Source organism: Anabrus simplex, chromosome 3 (assembly GCF_040414725.1).
Source record: "Anabrus simplex isolate iqAnaSimp1 chromosome 3, ASM4041472v1, whole genome shotgun sequence".
Lineage (NCBI taxonomy): Eukaryota > Metazoa > Arthropoda > Insecta > Orthoptera > Tettigoniidae > Anabrus > Anabrus simplex.
In genome coordinates this window covers 106,268,391-106,288,075 of record NC_090267.1, presented here as the reverse complement: position 1 = coordinate 106,288,075, position 19,685 = coordinate 106,268,391, and the positions used below count along the sequence as shown (strand labels likewise).

General features: G+C 38.2%; 1 protein-coding gene across 1 annotated transcript in view; it reads left to right on the top strand.

Annotated features, from left to right (window-relative positions):
* Naa15-16 (N-alpha-acetyltransferase 15/16) overlaps positions 1–19,685 on the top strand; it is a 657,214-nt gene that overhangs the window by 611,452 nt on the left and 26,077 nt on the right. Inside the window, exons 13-14 of the mRNA XM_067144178.2 lie at positions 13,221–13,329; positions 13,418–13,663. Coding sequence (XP_067000279.2) covers positions 13,221–13,329; positions 13,418–13,663 — 355 coding nt within the window. The remainder of the gene's footprint in view (positions 1–13,220; positions 13,330–13,417; positions 13,664–19,685) is intronic.

The window sequence follows — 19,685 nt, the reverse complement described above, 5'->3', positions numbered from 1 at the left end:
ATTTAAATGAGACTATGGAGTGGGTATGTGGGAAACTGGGAGTGAAATTTCTAGATCCAAATGGGTGGGTAGGAGATAGGGATCTGCGCTCGCATGGCCTTCATTTAAACTGCAGTGGTACGTATAAGTTAGGAAATTTGTTTGGAAGGGTAATAGGGAGGTACATTCAGGGAAACGGGATGGCCTAGGGAGCGGTGATAAGGGAACAGGGAACTGGAAATCAAGTAGGGATGACATAAAATTGTTAGTGTTGAACTGTAGAAGTATTGTAAAGAAAGGAATAGAATTAAGTAATTTAATAGAATATATTTACCAGATATTGTAATAGGAGTTGAGTCATGGCTGAGAAATGATATAATGGATGCAGAAATTTTTTCACAGCACTGGAGTGTGTATCGTAGAGATAGGATAGGAATGGTGCGAGGTGGAGTGTTCATTCTGGTGAAAGAAGAATTTGTAAGCTACGAATAAGTTAAAGATGAGACACATGAAATTCTAGGTGTAAGGCTTATTTCTAAAGATAATAGGCAACTTGATATATTTGGAGTGTACAGATCGGGAAAGGGTAGCACTGATGCGGATTCGGAATTATTTGATAGGATAGTCAGCTATGTGGGAAACGACATGGAAAGAAATGTGATTGTAGCGGGAGATCTGAATTTGCCAGATGTCAATTGGGAAGGAAATGCGAACGACAGGAAGCATGACCAACAAACGGCAAATAAGTTAATATGGGAAGGACAGCTGATTCAGAAAGTGATGGAACCAACCAGAGGGAAAAATATTTTGGATGTGGTGCTGATAAAACCAGATGAGCTCTATAGGGAAACTGAAGTAATAGATGGTATTAGTGATCATGAAGCTGTTTTTGTGGTAGTTAAAAATAAATGTGATAGAAAGGAAGGTCTTAAAAGTAGGACTGTTAGGCAGTACCATATGGCTGATAAAGCAGGCATGAGGCAGTTTCTAAAAAGTAATTATGATCAGTGGAAAACGGTAAATAAAATTGTAAACAGACTCTGGGATGGGTTTAAAGAAATTGTTGAGGAATGCGAAAACAGGTTTGTTCCTTTAAGGGTGATAAGGAATGGTAAAGACCCACCTTATTATAATAGAGAAATAAAGAGACTAAGGAGGTGATGCAGACTGGAAAGAAATAGAGTTAGATATGGCTGTGGAAGTAAGGAGAAATTGAAGGAACTTACTAGAAAATTGAATCCAGCAAAGAAGGCAGCTAAGGATAACATGGTGGCAAGCATAATCGGCAGTCATACAAATTTTAGTGAAAAATGGAAGGGTATGTATAGGTATTTTAAGGCAGAAACAGGTTCCAAGAAGGACATTCCAGGAATAATTAATGAACAAGGGGAGTGTGTATGTGAGGATCTTCAAAAGGCAGAAGTATTCAGTCAGCAGTATGTAAAGATTGTTGGTTACAAGTATAATGTCCAGGTAGAGGAGGAGACTAAGGCCAAAGAAGTAATAAAATTTACATATGATAACAATGACATTTACAATAAGGTACAAAAGTTGAAAACTAGAAAAGCAGCTGGAGTTGATCAGATTTCTGGGGATATACTAAAGACAATGGGTTGGGATATAGTACCATATCTGAAGTACTTATTTGATTATTGTTTGGTCGGAGGAACTATACCAGATGAATGGAGAGTTGCTATAGTAGCCCCTGTGTATAAAGGAAAGGGTGATGGTCATAAAGCTGAAAATTACAGGCCAGTAAGTTTGACATGCATTGTATGTAAGCTTTGGGAAGGCATTCTTTCTGATTATATTAGACATGTTTGTGAAATTAATAACTGGTTCGATAGAAGGCAATTCGATTTTAGGAAAGGTTATTCCACTGAAGCTCAACTTGTAGGATTCCAGCAAGATATAGCAGATATCTTGGATTCTGGAGGTCAAATGGACTGTATCACGATTGACCTGTCTAAAACATTTGATAGGGTAGATCATGGGCGACTACTGGCAAAAATGAGTGCAATTGGACCAGACAAAAGAGTGACTGAATGGGTTGCTATATTTCTAGAAAATAGATCTCAGAGAGTTAGAGTAGGTGAAGCTTTGTCTGACCCTGTAATAGTTGAGAGGGGAGTTCCTCAGGGCAGTGTTACCGGACCTTTATGTTTTCTTATATATATAAATGATATGAGTAAAGGAGTGGAATCAGAGGTAAGGCTTTTGCGGATGATGTTATTCTCTATAGAGTGATAAATAAGTTACAAGATTGTGAGCAACTGCAATGTGACCTCGAAAATGTTGTGAGATGGACAGCAGGCAATGGTATGTTGATAAACGGTGTTAAAAGTCAGGTTGTGAGTTTCACAAATAGGAAAAGTCCTCTCAGTTTTAATTACTGTGGTGATGCGGTGAAAGTTCCTTTTGGGGATCATTGTAAGTATCTAGGTGTTAATATAAGGAAAGATCTTCATTGGGGTAATCACATAAATGGGATTGTAAATAAAGGGTACCGATCTCTGCACATGGTTATGAGGGTGTTTAGGGGTTGTAGTAAGGATGTAAAGGAGAGTGCATATAAGTCTCTGGTAAGACCCCAACTAGAGTATGGTTCCAGCGTATGGGACCCTCACCAGGATTTCCTGATTCAAGAGCTGGAGAAAATCCAAAGAAAAGCAGCTCGATTTGTTCTGAGTGATTTCCGACAAAAGAGTAGCATTACAAAAATGTTGCAATGTTTGGGTTGGGAAGAACTGAGAGAAAGAAGAAGAGCTGCTCGACTAAGTGGTATGTTGCATGTAACTAATCTCATTATTAGACCCGTATTGAACTATGCTATGATATACTAACAATTTGTTGGTTATTTTGATCCACCTTTTCAATACAAATTTAATCAATTATTTCAAATTTATGTTTTGTTTTTATTATTGATATTATACTGTACTTTGTATTTGTATTGAAAAGGTGGATCAAAATAACCAACAAATTGTTAGTATATCATAAGTGGTATGTTCCGAGCTGTCAGCGGATAGATGGCGTGGAATGACATTAGTAGACGAATAAGTTTAAATGGCGTTTATAAAAGTAGGAAAGATCACAATATGAAGATAAAGTTGGAATTCAAGAGGACAAACTGGGGCAAATATTCATTTATAGGAAGGGGAGTTAGGGATTGGAATAACTTACCAAGGGAGATGTTCAATAAATTTCCAATTTCTTTGAAATCATTTAGGAAAAGGTTAGGAAAGCAGCAGATAGGGAATCTGCCACCTGGGCGCCTGCCCTAAATGCAGATCAGTATTGATTGATTGATTGATTGATTGATTGATTGATTGATTGATTGATTGATTGTTCCCACTGATACTCGTTGCCGACGGTCAGTAAGGTAGGAGCTAAAAAATTTAAGAGATGTCTCATTAAAGTTGAGACTACAGAGTTTTAGCAGTAGTAACTCAGGGCTAACTGTGTCAAAGGTGCTGCTTAGGTCTAGTCATATTGCTACAGTCACATATCGTTGGTCTATTGCATGTCTGATGTCGTTCGTAACCCACAGCAATTCTGTCACGGTACTATATCCTTTTTTTAAACCGGATTGAAAAAGGTCAAGGAGGGAATTCTGGGCCAGGTGTACAGTGATTTGTGCATGAATCAGACGTTCGAGTGCTTTTATGATGGGTGACATAGGTCCGGCAAGAAGAGTTTGCCGAAGCTCAAACGTGCGCAGAGACCATTATCTGTTGGCAAAGTTTAAGCTTGTTGCGGGGTTCCTGTGTGTCGCCCGAATGCTGATTACCGGGCTCATTGTTACTTCAACCGCTCACTGAGAGGCACAGTGTACAGCTCTTTATCAAGAGTGTATTGAATAGAAGCGTGTGCGTGTATTATTAATATTTTATTTCTATTTCGTTTTTTTTTCTTTCAAAATGGCGCCCGGTAATGACGACGTAGTGTTTTGATGATGATGATGCTTGTTGTTTAAAGGGGCCTAACATCGAAGGTCATCGGCCCACATAGTGTTTTATGCTCCGAGTAAATTAACCGTAAAATGTGACGAAAAGTGTGGAAAATGTCGAAGATTAGTGAAAAATGGAATGTTGTGCGATTCATGTGATCGATGGTGGCATTATAAGTGCAGAAATTGCCCTAGAGACGTAAAAACTAATGAAAATGTTGACTGGATTTGTGAGCAGTGTGTTCGGAATGTTGTAGTTGGCGACGGCGTTGACGATGAAGCACCGAAAACAATCGATGAGGAATATAAAAGTGCGTTAGAAATTATAAACATTCTTCAAAAGGACATTGAGACTCTTAAAGTTGAAAATCAAGAATTAAAAGAAAGATTGCGATCGCTAGAATTTGGGACTGACCATTCTTCGAGTGATATACCGGTACCAGTAACAAACTCGAGCACGTGGTGTCAATCTGTACAGATATTCAAGAAGAGAATAAACAACAACAGAGATAATAAATTAAATGTTAGAGGGCATTCGACCAGTGCAGGATATTGTAAATAATAAATGTGTGTGATTAAATTAATTCCATCCCCTGGTCTAAGGAGTTTGGACAGCCCAAGTAGGGGACTGCCTGTAGGGGTGAAGTACAGTGGGGACTTCGAGGGCCCTGGGACCGCTACGGTAGCTGTGAAGGCCCTTCAGGAACTCTGAAAAGTGGTGGCAAAAGGGGCTCTGGTTAAGACGCAGCAGGTCGTTATGCTACTTAGGTTCCAAAATGGGTAAAATATAAATATGTAAATAAATTCAATGTTAATTTTAATCTTATACCAGTTGTATAGTATTATTAGAAGTAATTTCACATACCGTACTGTATATGAGTTGACTATGTTTGTAAGATATTATAAGTAGAATTTTGTAAACAATATAAATTTATTAAGGATGATGTGTGTGTTTAATAGAAAAAATTATTAGCGTAAATTGTATAATATTGTATTCTAGGAATATTTTATTTGTCTCCTGTTAATTTAAAATTTAGTGCTTGACAATAATGTATTTTAGTGTACCATTTGCCACCGAGGTAGACACCTCATTTGCAAATAAAGAGATTTTGATTTTTGATTTTTTGAAGTAGTTCGTGGAATGCCGGCTAAGAAGAAATCTACAACTGAATTTCCGGAAATAAACATCAGGAATAGGTTTTCTGTCCTAAATAATATAATTCTGGAAGACAACGATCGCGCTCGTGAAACCAAATCATCGCGATCCGCTGCCGTTGCCGTGCCGAGTTTAAAATTTAGGCCTAGATTTCAGATTCAAGACCCAGTTAGGCCTAAATCAGCAAAGGTAGCTGTGTTTGGTGATAGCCAAGGAAGGGGAATTGCGGGAGTGATTAACGACGAGAACATAGCAGCAACCGGAGAAATATATCCAGGAGCTTCTATCAGCAGTGTCCTGGAAAACGTAGAAGAAGCAATTAGGAACTTCGGGAGCGGCGATGCAGTGCTTATCATCGGTGGGACGAACGACGTAGCTCACGACGACGCCAAGAGTGTAAGATCACAACTTAAACATACACTAGGGAAGCTGACCCACACTAACGTCTTTGTAGTGAACATGCCCCACAGGCATGATTTGCGTAGAGACTCGTGTGTGAACATTGAAGTGGACAAGGTCAATACAGATATTGTTAAAATTTGTAAACATTTTCAGAATACTCAGGTTATTGAATGCAGCAGTTTTGAGAGATACTGTTATACAAAACATGGCCTCCATCTAAACAGTTCAGGTAAATGAAAGATAGCAAATATTGTTCTAGATTTTATTAATCTTAAGATATGTACTGTAAAACAGGCAACTCCCTTGAGTTATAATACTGACCAGGAAAACTAGTAGAAAGAGCCAGCTGTACTTCAAGCTGGCTCAGTCAACTAGAAAATGAAACTCAGGATAGTAAGGAATTTCAAGTTACCCAATTGCAACAGTCAAGTTTCAGGGAGGAAGGGGGTCTGAGATTGCTCTTGGTAAACTGTCAAAGTGTAGTAAATAAACAATTAAAATTCGGTTTTTGATTGAATCTTATGAGACTGATGTGGTGATAGGAGTGGAATCGTGGTTGAGAGAAGGGGTGGGTAATAGAGAAGTATTTCCAGAAGGGTACACAGTCTATCGTAGAGACCGAGGAGATAAAAAAGGGGGGGGGGGTGTTTATTCTGGTGAAGGAAACTTACTGTTCACATGAATGGTTTACTGATAGAAAGGGATGAAATATTAGGGATAAAATTAGTTTGTGATAATATGAAGGAGGTGGGAATTATAGGAACATACAGATCTGGAAGAGAGGAAAGAGATATGGAAATCTTTGAGAAAATAATAGATTATACTCATAAAAACAATAATAATGATATGGTAATAATTGGGGGAGATCTAAATTTGCCTGAAGTTGAATGGAATCGAGCTGCTAGTGAAGCCCATGAACAGAAACTGGCAAATAAGTTAATTTGGGAGGGAGGATTTACACAAGTAGTACAAGAACCGACTCGTCTCAATATCTTACTAGATGTATTCTTGTTAAACCATTGGAAATTGTTGATAAAACTGAGGTAATTGAAGGAATAGGAGACCATAAGGCTGTAATAATGGATGTAGGACTCGTACCAAAAAGGCTTAATAAGAGGGTTACACAAGACAAGAAATTGTACAGCAAAACTAAAGTTGATGAATTTGGGGCTTACCTTAAATCACAATTCAGTTGTTGGATAAGTGAAGGGAGTAATGTGGATACACTTTGGGCTAAATTTAAAGGAATCATTTGGGAAGAGGAGAAGAGATTTGTACCTGTTAAGAAGGGTAAAATGACCTCAGACCCTGTTTATTATACAAGGGAAATAAGAAAATTAAAAAGTTTGGAAGGGAATTGCACAGGGTAGTATAATCGGTCCGTTACTTTTCTTAATATACGCAAATGATTTAGGGAACAATATAACATCAAAAATAAGATAGTATGCAGATGAAAGGGGTGAAGTGGATTCATTTTCAACGCCTGGAAAGAGAAGACCGAATTCTGTCAAGAAGTGTGAATTAGACGATTTTGAGAAATGCGCAGTCAGTTCTACAATTCACAATTTTCAGAATGCCGAAGGCGAGAGGCCAACGCTTGAAAAGATCCGTAAGAAACTGGTTGAGGATATACAGTTTAAAGGTTGCATGAGAACACTAAGCAGGATAGTTTGAGGTCTAGGTTTTCAATGGAGGAAGACAGAAGACGTGTAGAATACTTACGGAGAAGGCTGACATAAGGCTCTTACATGTGCAGTACATCTGAAGCATTAAGTGATACCGACAGGAGGGTAGGCCTATTGTTTACACTGATGAGACATATTGCATAGTTCGTACACCACGTCAAGTGTTTGGAGTGACAGTACTCTTCATGGACTGAAGTCACCTATCGTAAGGGCAACGATTAATAGTGGTACATGCTGGTTCAGATGCAGGTTTTGTTCCAAATGCTTTGTTAGTTTTCAAATCCAACCAAACAACAGGGGATTATCACGATGAGATTAACTATAGAAACTACGAGAAATATCTGACAGAGAAATTAATTCTTATTTGCCACCCAACTTGTCAGTCGTGATTGATAATGCCTCGTCCAATATGAGCGTGCACCCACATCATCATCCCGAAAAACAGTTGTGCAGGATTGGTTGACTGATAAGGGCATTCCGTTTTCTCCAGAGTTAATAAAACCCCAACTGTACGCTTTGATTAAATCCCATAAATCACGCTATAAGAATGTCAAATCGACAGACTACTTGCTACATATGGGCATACGATTTTGCGTCTACTGCCATACCAGCCAGACTTGAACCCAATCGATATGATTTGGGCTCAAGTTAAAGATTATGTAACACAAAAGAATGTTACTTTCCAACTTGATAATGCAATCGATGTAGGCACATAATCGACACTGAGAATAAGTACATTGCGAGCGATCACATAATGGATGAAGTATCAGACAGTATAATCTGGAGGACGGTAGTGGCAGTGATGGAGAGAGCGTTAGTGATAGCGTGGATGACAGTGAAGGCGATATGAGCAACTTGCAACCTCTTGCAGAAGATGAGGACTAGAACAAGCCATTAGATAAGTTAACTGCTATTTTACGATTACATATTCTTAATCTCTTTGTTTGTTATTGTTATTATTGTTGTTTCTTTCAATGTTTCTGATTCTGCATGTCCAACAATATCACTGTGCTATAGGTTAATGTGTCCTGGCTCTGATTATTATAACTACAATAAGCCATTACATACACGCACTGAGATTTCACTCGAACGCAGGTCACAGTTCAGCTAGCCAGACCACCAGTGCAGACGGTTCTTTAAGAACGGCTGGCAGTAAGGCGATTTCGCGAAGTGAGGGGAGGCGTGCAGTGCCACTACCGAGCCCACCCGAACATTGCCGAAGTTCTGCGCAGCTTTCTTAGGCAAGCTCTTCTTGTGGGACTTATAGGATGGACACAGGGGTTTAATCTGATGGTGAATCTAAGGTAGCATTTTTCGGGATTGGCCTTATTAGTGCGTCTTTCCAAACTTTAGGGAATACTCCATTTGAGAGTCAGTATTGGCAGTACGGCCCCGATGATGTTTTTAATTAATTTTATTGAGATACCGTTATTACCTGTTGCATCAGAAGTGATAGAGTACAGCACACGTTTAAAATCATTTGCGCTAACGGTGTGGAAAGAGAACTGGTCGCGCTCGTAACAGCATGCTGAGTTTGTGGGATTAGCCGGTAATGGAACTGGTCCGACTTGAGGCTGAGAAAAGTAATCATTTAACGTATCTAGAGATATGGTGGGAATGTGCTCTTCTACGGCTTTGCATATGCCCAAAGATTGTAGCTTCTTCCATGTTTGGTTTAAATTATTATTTCCCGCTAACTCTTGAAAGTAGTTGCATTTGCTGTTTGTAATTAGCTGTTTAAATTTGTTTCTCAGTTTCCTGTATTGCTCAAAGTCATCTTTGTCACGTGTTCGTCTGAATTGTTTGTACCAACGGTCACTGCTGGCCATAGCAGATCTTGTCTTGGTCGTCAGCCAAGGAGAAGGGGGCTGAGTAAATCTTACCTGCCTCTCTGGAGCATGTTTGTTATACAAGTTCAACACTAAAGAGTTGAATCTGTTAACTTTTGAGTCAGTGTCATGAAGATTACGTATGTCATTCCACGGTAAGTTATATGCGTCGTTGCGTAGGTCATCTAATCCAATATGTGTTATGCTTGTTAAAATAACATGGTGTACTTCGGTCCACGGATAGAGTAACATAAGTAAAATAAGTCGTGAGTTGAAATCCCAGGAGCTGGGATCTGTCCATGCTTAATGACTTTCTGGGGTTGATTTGCAATTATAAGGTCAATTAATGTGCGAGTTGAGTGGTCAGAGTAGTAGACATTCCATGTTCCGTGTTCAGAGCATGGAATATATGACGCAACTTATCCGATTCACTGGTTTGTTATAACAAGCCAGTATTAAAGTCACGCATGCCTATGACATCTTCGTAGACTGAGATAAAATCTGTTAAAGCTGCTTTGAAGTCCTTCATTTGTCTAATATTAGGTGGCTTATATATTATTCCTATTAATATTTTCTTATTGCAGTCGAGTTCAACAAACATATACTCAGGTTGCAGGGGAAGGCTTGGGTCTGAGGTGCAGGTAAACTTGCCTTTTAAATCATTCCTGTAGTAAAAGGCTGCTCTACTACATCTGTCAGTCGGTCATATCGTAAGAGCGAGTATCCGTCGAGATTTACAGCACAAGACGGGAAATCTCCACGTAACCAGCTTTCTGATTTACCAATACAATGCACCTTATTATTTTTGAAAATAGTCTGTAGTTCTTCCAGGTGAGCTGCAATGGATAGTGAATTTAGGTGGCAAGAGGAGAAAGCTCTCGGGTGATTCATCAGCTGTCACCTCAGAATGGATCCTGTTGCCTCAGGTATGGGAGGGGTGAGGGTTGAGTTAAGACGGGAGGCGAGGAATGTGGGTCGTTGACATAAGTGACAGGTTTATCTACCAACATAACACAGCACAGAAAGCAGAAAACAAAGAAGAATACATGCTTCTTACCTTCGTATTTCCTCTGATATTGCACCGGCTTTTCATGCACTCAATCACATTCACACTCAATAATAATACACTATAATACAAACTTAGACTAATCCACATTGTCGTTACTTCACTACACTCTTTCACTCACTAGCTGCTTGAATAACAGTGTTAAGGTCAGCTCGTATGGTCACTTGTAATTTTTTCCCATCAGAGCTTAAAATAATGATTCGTCCATCCTTAGTTCACACAGATTTCTGACCGAAGTGGTCACGCGCGGCGTTTATGTCCTTTCTCGTTGCTGTTAGCAATTCCATTATCAGCATACCCGATCCCTTCAGCGATTTCTTTGCACGCCAGACACGGTCACGTTCGTGATATCGTGTGAAGTTTATAATGATGGGCCTTTTCCCGCTCGTCACTACCTCAGCTGTTGTTCTACTGTGACAGCAATCTAAATTGTCCAATGTCAAGTCTATCCCTAGGTGGGATTTCACAACACCGAACACCTTATCATAGACGTCCTCGTTCGGAGCTTCTGCCACCCCGTGGAGTAATAGGCATTTTCTCCGCTGTTCTGCTCTGCTTCATCGATTAGATCATCCTGTTTGGAGATCTGGTATGTATTTCAGTAAGTTTGGACTTCACCTCCTTGAGCTCCTCGGTGACAGAAGCTCTGAAAGACTGGAACTCAAGGACGAGTGCGTCTAGGAAAACATCGCCGGGCTTGGTAGCACTGCTGTTGGCGGCACGCGTTGCCTTCTCAGAGTGAGCTTGGATGTTGTTTAGTTTTTCTTCGAATGAAGGAATCCGCTTGTTCAAAGACTTTGGAGACATTTTGAATGAATGTATCTAATCACTTAGTGTTATTTAGTAATGTAACTTGATCTAGTACACACAAATTATAGTTTGACTTGCTGATTTGCTAGGTGGTTTATGGAGCTTTCTCACACGCACTTCCTCACTGTCGCTATGAGTCTTAAGGCGACACTCCGGGAGATAAAAATATATTTTTACCTAATGTATGGATTTTCACGAAACTTTGTGGGAATGTCACCTACATAAAAGTAGAGATATCATGAAAATTTCACTCATATACAATTAATAGTTTTTCCAAAAAAATTTTTATTGTTTTGAAATTTTTATTCCATTTTAATGAAATTTAATTAACATGTAAATTTGTAATTAGGTAGATAATGTCTTTTAAAAACACTGTGTATCGATTTTTCTGTACTTAATTTATATAAGGAGATATATCGTACCTACTAAAGTTTGTGTAATTTTTACGTTCTAAAATTTAGGAAATTCCATATGCAGGTTTCTTAATGCAGCTGTGATACATATACCATACAAATTTTGTTACAATTGGCTGAATGTTATAGGAGAAAAATGGGATTTAAGTGTAAAAACTACAATTGGCGGAAAAATTAAATCAAAGTTCAAGTGACGTTTTTTTCCTGATTCATTACCTAAAAGTCACCAGGACCATATGTTTTTCCTTCCCTTCCTTTCTTAGCAGATTCTGTATGAATACTGGTAATTCTGGAAGCTTGCCTCTTCTTCTTCTTCTGCTTCTCCAAAGAACTGAAAATTATTCACCTCCATTTTGTTTTTCACATTGCTACCTTTCCTGAGTCGAAGTTACAGGGATTGTAGTTTCTGTCATGTGATGATTGTTTGGTATAGATGCGGAACTTAGATGACTTGAAGTTGATGCGACACTTTCCTGATGAAAACAATCTGATTCCAATAACATTTCATGACCTTTTATCCCTGATTTCTTCAATGGAGACTCCTGTCTGGTAATAGCTGATCCCCATCTCTTTCCTATCAAAAGTTCAGCAATGCGTCACTTAGTTAAGGCTGATTTATGTTTACGCATATTGTTTATTCCCTTGAATACAAGCTATCAATTATTACACCACACTGTCTTTCAATAATAACATTATCTTGATACACAACTACAAGACATTATTTGTGCGCGTACTTCACAAAAGTAAACAGACTGGCTACCACCACAGAACCCACAAAAAAGATTAAACGTACAAGAACAACAAAACTTATAGTTAGTTGGCACTATTGCAGTACAATCAGGAATACCAATACAAACATAAAATGTTGCTCAATGACAGTCTAGTACTGAAATATTAGTCGGGGGGCTTTTGATCCATCTCATGGATGCGTAATTGCAAAGAACAGGCATATCTGATTGATGGAAACATGACAATGACATCATTACCTAACAAAGCAGTTCAACAGAAGCCATGCCCATTTCTGCTTGTGCAGACTGGCAAACAAAGCATTATTAACGTGATAAATTGTTTGAATTCGACGAAATAACTTTGTGACAAGAAAGAAGAAACTCAGTCCTTTCAATTTCAGTCATTAAAAAAATCGCCCAAATGACCAAATTATCGATTTTCATCTCCTGATTGTCGCCTTAATGCTAAATATACACTGTGTTGTTATATATGTAAGAATGACGTCATCTTGTTACATTCTTGTTGTCATGTTTAAAGGAATTGTTTTTGCTTTGTTGGTGAAATGGAACAATATGCGAGTTAATTATGAGAACTCCTCTTGTTTCATCTGTGTTCGACTCTTATGTAATAATACAATGGAGCTTATGTGGTAGTGTCTATTACAGAAAAATCACTCGTTCAGATTGTTTAGTTGTTTTCATTGTCAGTAGGATTCTAAAAAGAAAAACTTGGTAAATTAGTTCGAGAATTTATGAATGCAATTTTAAGTATGTCTCTTCTGATGTAATCATTCCTGATCCCATCCCTTGTTATTGTCTGCCTAGTTTATCTTAGAAACTTCATTTCACATGCTTGTAATTTACACACAGGTCTCCAAACTATATGTCATGATTAGCAGAAAGTATGATAATAGTTTGAATTCTGGTCAGAGCTTGCAGGATGAAATGGAAAATGTATCCTTAGGATTGTATTCCATATCAAGTTATGTCCCTTGCTTTGTCATTATGAGAAGTTGTATAAAAGCAGAAGCTTACTTCTTTTGCCTTACTTTCAAGAAATTATATAATTAATCATTTGAGTTGTATGTAGAAGTTCCAGTTGATCATTTATACTCTTACGTCTGTGGCAAAACCTGTTTTAAAATTTGAGGCAAGAAGGCACTCCTTTACTTCCTTACCATAGAAATTTGTTTTTGTGTGTTGCAGGTGGAGGATCCACTGGAACAAGCAATCAAATTTCTTCAGCCTTTACAGTCACTGGCTGCCAATAGGATAGAGACACATCTCATGGCCTTTGAAATTTATTCCAGAAAAAGTAAGTATTGTAACTATGCTGTCTTGATGTTTCATGTAGTCAGTTAGGATAGTCTATGGTTCAGTGATATAATGTATCTTACTTGCAGAGAAACCACTGCTTATGCTGCAGTCTGTGAAACGCGCCTATCGTCTTGATCCAACTAACCCTAGACTGCACTCGTATCTCATCATGTGCTACGGCTGTATGAAGCGATGGGAAAGTACGTTAGAACCTCCTGTTGCTACTGTCATACGCCAAGAGATGGAACCCATCTTTGCTGGAAGAGATGCCCACCAGATGAATACAGAATTCTTAGCTACTCGCTCAAATTCTCTTGAATCGTTATTTGAAGGTATGACCATTGAATGTGATTTTAGTTGATTCCACAAGAAAGAAATCTTTGCTACATAGAAATAAAGTTAGAAATGGAAATACTGCAGTGTTATCAAATCATAAAATTAGTTTGAAATCAAAATAGACGTACAGATTTAGAAATTGCTGAATGTGTCGAGCTTGATTTGCCATTAATATATATCTTCAAATATAATGGGCAATCCAAAGTAAATGAATGGTTTTAATTTAAATTTTTACTGTATTGACATAATCAAAATGCAGGCCATCATTTATCAGAGATTCTTTCATCGTAAAGAACTTGGTTAACTTTGGTTCAATCAGTATAAGAAGGGAAAAAATTATCCAAGTAACCCAAAAAAAAATTATTCGTGTGGTCCATGCTGGTAAGATATTGAGTTTTGATTTATCTCAAACTTCTTGAAAATTTGCTATATGCTGTTATTATTATTTGTTGAAATGGTGTGGTGTTTTGGAAAGTAAAAAAATTTGTACGGTTTAAATTAATTAACTTTTATTACAGATGTTAATCACAGATGGATACAGTGAAACAATAAACATGGATATTATAATCAAGACATGTCAGTAAGAGAAAAATGTACTGTTGTAGGTGACTCTACTTGATGGTGGCTTAGCCAGAGTCATGTGAATATTTATAAATATTCTCAACCCCCATCCCCTGCCCCCTCTTGAAGGCTGAACCAGCTTGAACATTTCAATCTCTGACACTGAAACATTTTAAGCACGTCTAGTGTCTATCTTTAGATAGTCCTTTGGTTAATATGTCTGCAGGCATCTAGTCAGTTGACAAGTATTTGAGACAAATGTCCCCAGATGAAAGAACCTCTCATTTCCAGCAAGATTCTGAACTCCAAATTTGTCATTATATACTTGTATGGTCGACATGCTGTTAATCCCTTTATCCCTTGTTAGTTGTCCTGGCAGTGCATTACCTCTTTTGAAGCCTCACTCAAGGGCATATATTCAGCCTCCATTCAGGACAATGCCACTGTCTGTTGTTTTCTGGTTTCCCAGGGTACGACTCCACCATACATTGTAAATTGGAACAAGAAATTAAGTGGTTCAACCTATTCAATACAAATAAATAAGAAATGTAGTGTTACATTCTTATTTGGTTAAAAGCGGTGCTGGTTTCGACCACCAATCTGGGTGGTACTGCTTTTAACCATATAAGAATGTAACACTACATTTCTTATTTACTTGTATAGAATAGGTTGAACTACTTAATTTCTTGTTTCAATTTAATTGTGATACAGTTCAATACGGAACTATATGAAATTTTTATCTTTAAATACATTGTAAGGGTAAAGTCAGTGTATGATCTGTGATCGTTGCTGCATACAGCCCATTCAGCATCTACACATCTGGTTAAATTACTTGTACTGCTTCCAAAAGTGATTCTCACATTGGAGGAATGCTTGAGGTACCTCAGTACTCTCTTCTCTGCTTGCCAGTATTGCTTGCCTAAAGAATCATTGTATTGGCAGAACACACTCACTACATATCTGGACATCTTTGCAGCCAGTAGGTTCATAAGAGCACCTATCTGCTCTTTATAGGGGACCTTTGACCATCATCCTTGGGCTAAGTACTCAATCTTGACAGCAGCATAACTCCAACTTCAATTAGTGTGGCCACGGGCTCGCAATCAAACATACAAAAGCGATCTAAAATGTCCATAATGTAACCTTTCTGTTTCAAGGTGAAACCAAATTCATTTTGAAAAAACTCTATCCGGAGACAATACTTAATGTTTCCTAGGTCTTTGACCTCAAACAGCGTAAATTTGTAGACCTCTCTCGAGTTCTGTGACAAAACTAAAATGTCATCAACATTAACATTAATCAGGAGAAGATCAACATCTGCACCCTTCACATAGACGCTCAAATCACCAGATGTCGGCTTGACACCAAGCTTTAGTAGGTATCACCATACAATTTAATTGTATTGAATAGGTGGGGTAATAAATATACTCCTTTTGTAAACTAAGTGAGATATGGCTGCGATCTCGAACATTGCACGTCTTTCCTGTATGATGAATTTGAGGATTTCTCTGGCACGTCCATAAAAATTTCCTTTTTAACAGTTCCATTTAAGTACACACTTGTTACATCGAATTGTCAAATATACATTCCGTGATGAGCAGCGAGCTCAATAGCCATTCATGTTGAGTTGAGTCATGCTACTTGCATGAATATTTTAGTATAATCTATACCTAGTTTCTGGGAAAATCCCCTGGCCACGACTAACCTTCCTTGTAGTGGTATCACCATTTCCTCCGTACTTATTTCTAAGGACTACACGACTCCCAGTTGTTATCCTATTTTCTGCACAGTTTACAAAATCCCAGGTCATGTTTTGTTTAGAATGGAGACATATTCATGTGCCATTGCCAGCATCCATTCATTTTTCTCCGGACCTGAAAATGCCTTTTGAATTGGAACCTCAGCCAGACATATCGAATCAATTTGACCTCTTGTCACGTTCCTGGTAGAGCATTTGAGGTCTGCCTCATGTTCCTGAACAGATCAGTTTTGGTCTCCCTGGAGCATGTCGATATTGTTGTATTTCTGTTTCGTTTTCAAAACTGAGAAATTTCTCTTCTGAACTATCCGAATCCTTTCTGATGTTTTCCGTACATTCTGTGTGTCTAGGAGTTACATTCAACCTGCTTCGGCTCCCTGTCAGTATGATTGTCATCGAAGTGCTCTTGTTGAAAAAATATGTTTGTGTGCTAACTTGGACAAAAATCCTCAGTGTATTTTCGCATTTTTCTATCTTCTGATATAGATTTCAATTGCTATAGGGAACTTGAAATATTTGTCCTAAATGAGTAAATTTATAATTCCAATATAATTAGTCCATTATTGGACATTATACATTTTCCAGTTAACTCATTCTTGGTTGCCTGCGTTTCGTCCCAATGCGCCAATTTGGGCTCATCAGTTTGTAACTAGCACACATACCATGACGCATAGCCAGTGCATATAGTGGACGGAGGCTATACTACTTACAAGCTTTCATTCCCCTCCCTGAGGGGCCACCTAGTAGGTTATGCCTACCCTCTGGCCAAGAGAGTTTTGGGGGTTGCGGAGAGGTGAGGGAGATGTAGTAGGATTGGTGGTTGAGATAATCGGGCTCCTCGCATGCATTTTAATTGACTCTTGGGTAGTATATACTTAATTAGACATGCTTGATTAAAGACTATAAATCTCATGTTTGATCCATATTTACTGTCAAACTTTTTATAAATTGTCAGATTGTATTTAATTATCCTCCTGATCAATACATAATATGCATCTAGTTAAGATGAGCTTTCAATTAGACATGTTTCAACCCAAACATGGGGTCATCCTCAGTAAAATACTAGCAGTAACCTAAAAACATTTTAGACACATGATTGTATACAGTGCTTGTTAAAAAACAATTTTTGTAAAAAATCATGATGAAATTGAAATATGAGTTGATGGTCGTTATACAAGTTTTTGTGCTGAAGGTCTTTTTGTTGTAACTTCCTCGTTGCCCCTTGATGCAGTTCAAATATATCTGTACACTGTTGACTCTTATTGTGTTAAATCAGAGGCTAACGTTGTGTGAGTTGCTGGTGAAGTTGAACTGTCTGATTCATAATGTTACGTGGCCCACCTTGACCTATGGTAATCGAAATCTAGATCATCTCATGGCGTAGCGGGCATCAATTTTTGTAAGAGACCAAGTGTCTCATAGTGCACTGGCACTGCCTGTGATTCCAAATAGCCAGTGCAGTGGCCTCCACTTTATGCACTAGCCATACGTCTTGGTAGGAGTGCTAGTTACCAACTGATCAGCCCAAATTGGCTCACTGGGATGAAATGCTGATAACCAAGAATGAGTTACCTGGAAAATTTTTGATCTCCAATAATGGACCAATTACATTGGAATTGCTTTTCTATCTCCTTTCAAAAACTTGACACCAAGCAAGATTTCTACTTTTCGTTCCTCAGGTATCCAAATTCCGAAACAATTGGACTGCTCTGCATATCCAAGGAATATGCCCTTTATGCCACTGGGGTTGAATTTTTCCATGTTCAGCGATCAGTTTAGGCACTTGGTTTCACATCCAAATTTTTTGAATTTACAAACATTTGGAACATTTTCGGCCCACACTTTCAAGGAGTTTGTCCACCCAGTTTGCTTGTGGGCCACCTGTTGTTAATGTAATTTGCTGTTGCAACAGCCTCTGCCCAAAAAAGGGAGGAAATCCAGACTGCATTAATAAACATCTGGCTATCTTGACAAGTGTGCAGCTTTTTGTTCCAGGTTACATGAAATAGTTAGATGTTGTAGGATTGCAGAGTTCTTCAGCCCTGCATCTAATTGGGAATTCGCACATTCCGTACCATTATGAGATTGTGAAATTTTTACCTTTGCGTTTTTAACGTTTTCTGAAGTCCTGACTCTTTAATGACTTCATTTTTCTGACAAAGAAAATTCGCTTTGCACCATCCAGTCCCATCATCAGTGAATGTGATGATGAAATTCACATTTCCATTCGAGTAAACTCTCATGAGGCCACAGAAATTGAAGTGAATCAACTTTCCTGGTTCCATTTTCCTATCAGACTGCTTTGGAAAAGGGTACGCATAATAATAATAATAATAATAATAATAATAATAATTTTTTTTTTAAAACATGCCACAATCACACCCCTCTTTAATGTCGATGACTTCAATTTCCTGTATGCTTTTATTTTTCACTGCTACACGTAGATCCATTATGTTGTGATGTCCTAATTAGATGTGCCAGTCCATGATAGACTCTTTTTTGCATATCTTCCCTTTTCTTCAGTATATGACCATCTAACGTAATAAAGTCCGTCTTTTCTATGTGCAACAAATACAGTACTATTGTTCATGTCTGTAACTAGTAAATATTTTGTCAAACACTGCGCTGTGACCCCTGTCTGCGATCTTCCCAACTCACCGATTAGTACGCATATCAGGTATGTACAATGTATCGCTTAAGTTAAAACATTTATCAAGACCGTCAACGCTTATTACATATTCACAACACCTTTTACACTTATTTTCATTGCAGAACTGTTCACTAATTTTAAATTGTTAGAAACATCAGATCCTGCTAGTGAAAAACAGCCCAAATTTTTACGCATGTGATGTGGAGGCACTGTCGAGGCATCACATTTCATCTGTGTAGTGGTCCATCACAATTTGCACGAGTTCACTTCTGATGATATATATATATATATATATAGAGAGAGAGAGAGAGAGAGAGAGGTACTTTCTTCAGCTTTGTGATCATTGTCATGGTCATACTTTTTTGATTTGGACTCCTTCGCCTTGTGACCTATCTTCTTACAATGATAGCAACAAAGAGATGTGGATCCCTTTTTTTTTCACCTTTATAAATCTTGCTTGTGAGCATTTTATAATTCTTGTTCTTGTATTTTCGTTCAGCAGTCATGGTGTTTTGTATCACGTTATTTTGGTCACTCCCCCTAGCGTCACTTTCTTCAGCATTTTTTGTGTGTAATACATCGGGCATTGGAAGTTCGTTGCAAGACTCTCTCGTGCATCGAAAGTATTCAAAACTGATTGCCAAGCTATATAGAAGTAATGTGGATTATAAGTCGTCGTCGATTGTCATAAATGACTGCATACGTCTCCATCTTCACTCAACCTTTGCTTTAATAATATTTCCTTCCATGCGGGTCCCTTCAATCGGTAAATTGACTCTAGTTTTAGCCTTAGTTTGTGCAAAGTGGCATAATCTTTTATCTGTTTCAATCCCAAAGGTTGAATTACCAAGATAATATCTGACATTGTCTCACTGTCCTGTTCTTCCCATCTGTAGTAGCGGCTGTGTTACCGGCTACCGGTTCAGGTTTAACCTGTTTCCCGGCTATATAAGCCCATGAAGGTTTTTTTAACTAACAGACTTCATGTGAATTTTCTGTGTGTCACAATTGTCCTTTGACAACATCACGGTGCACATCATACTTGAAG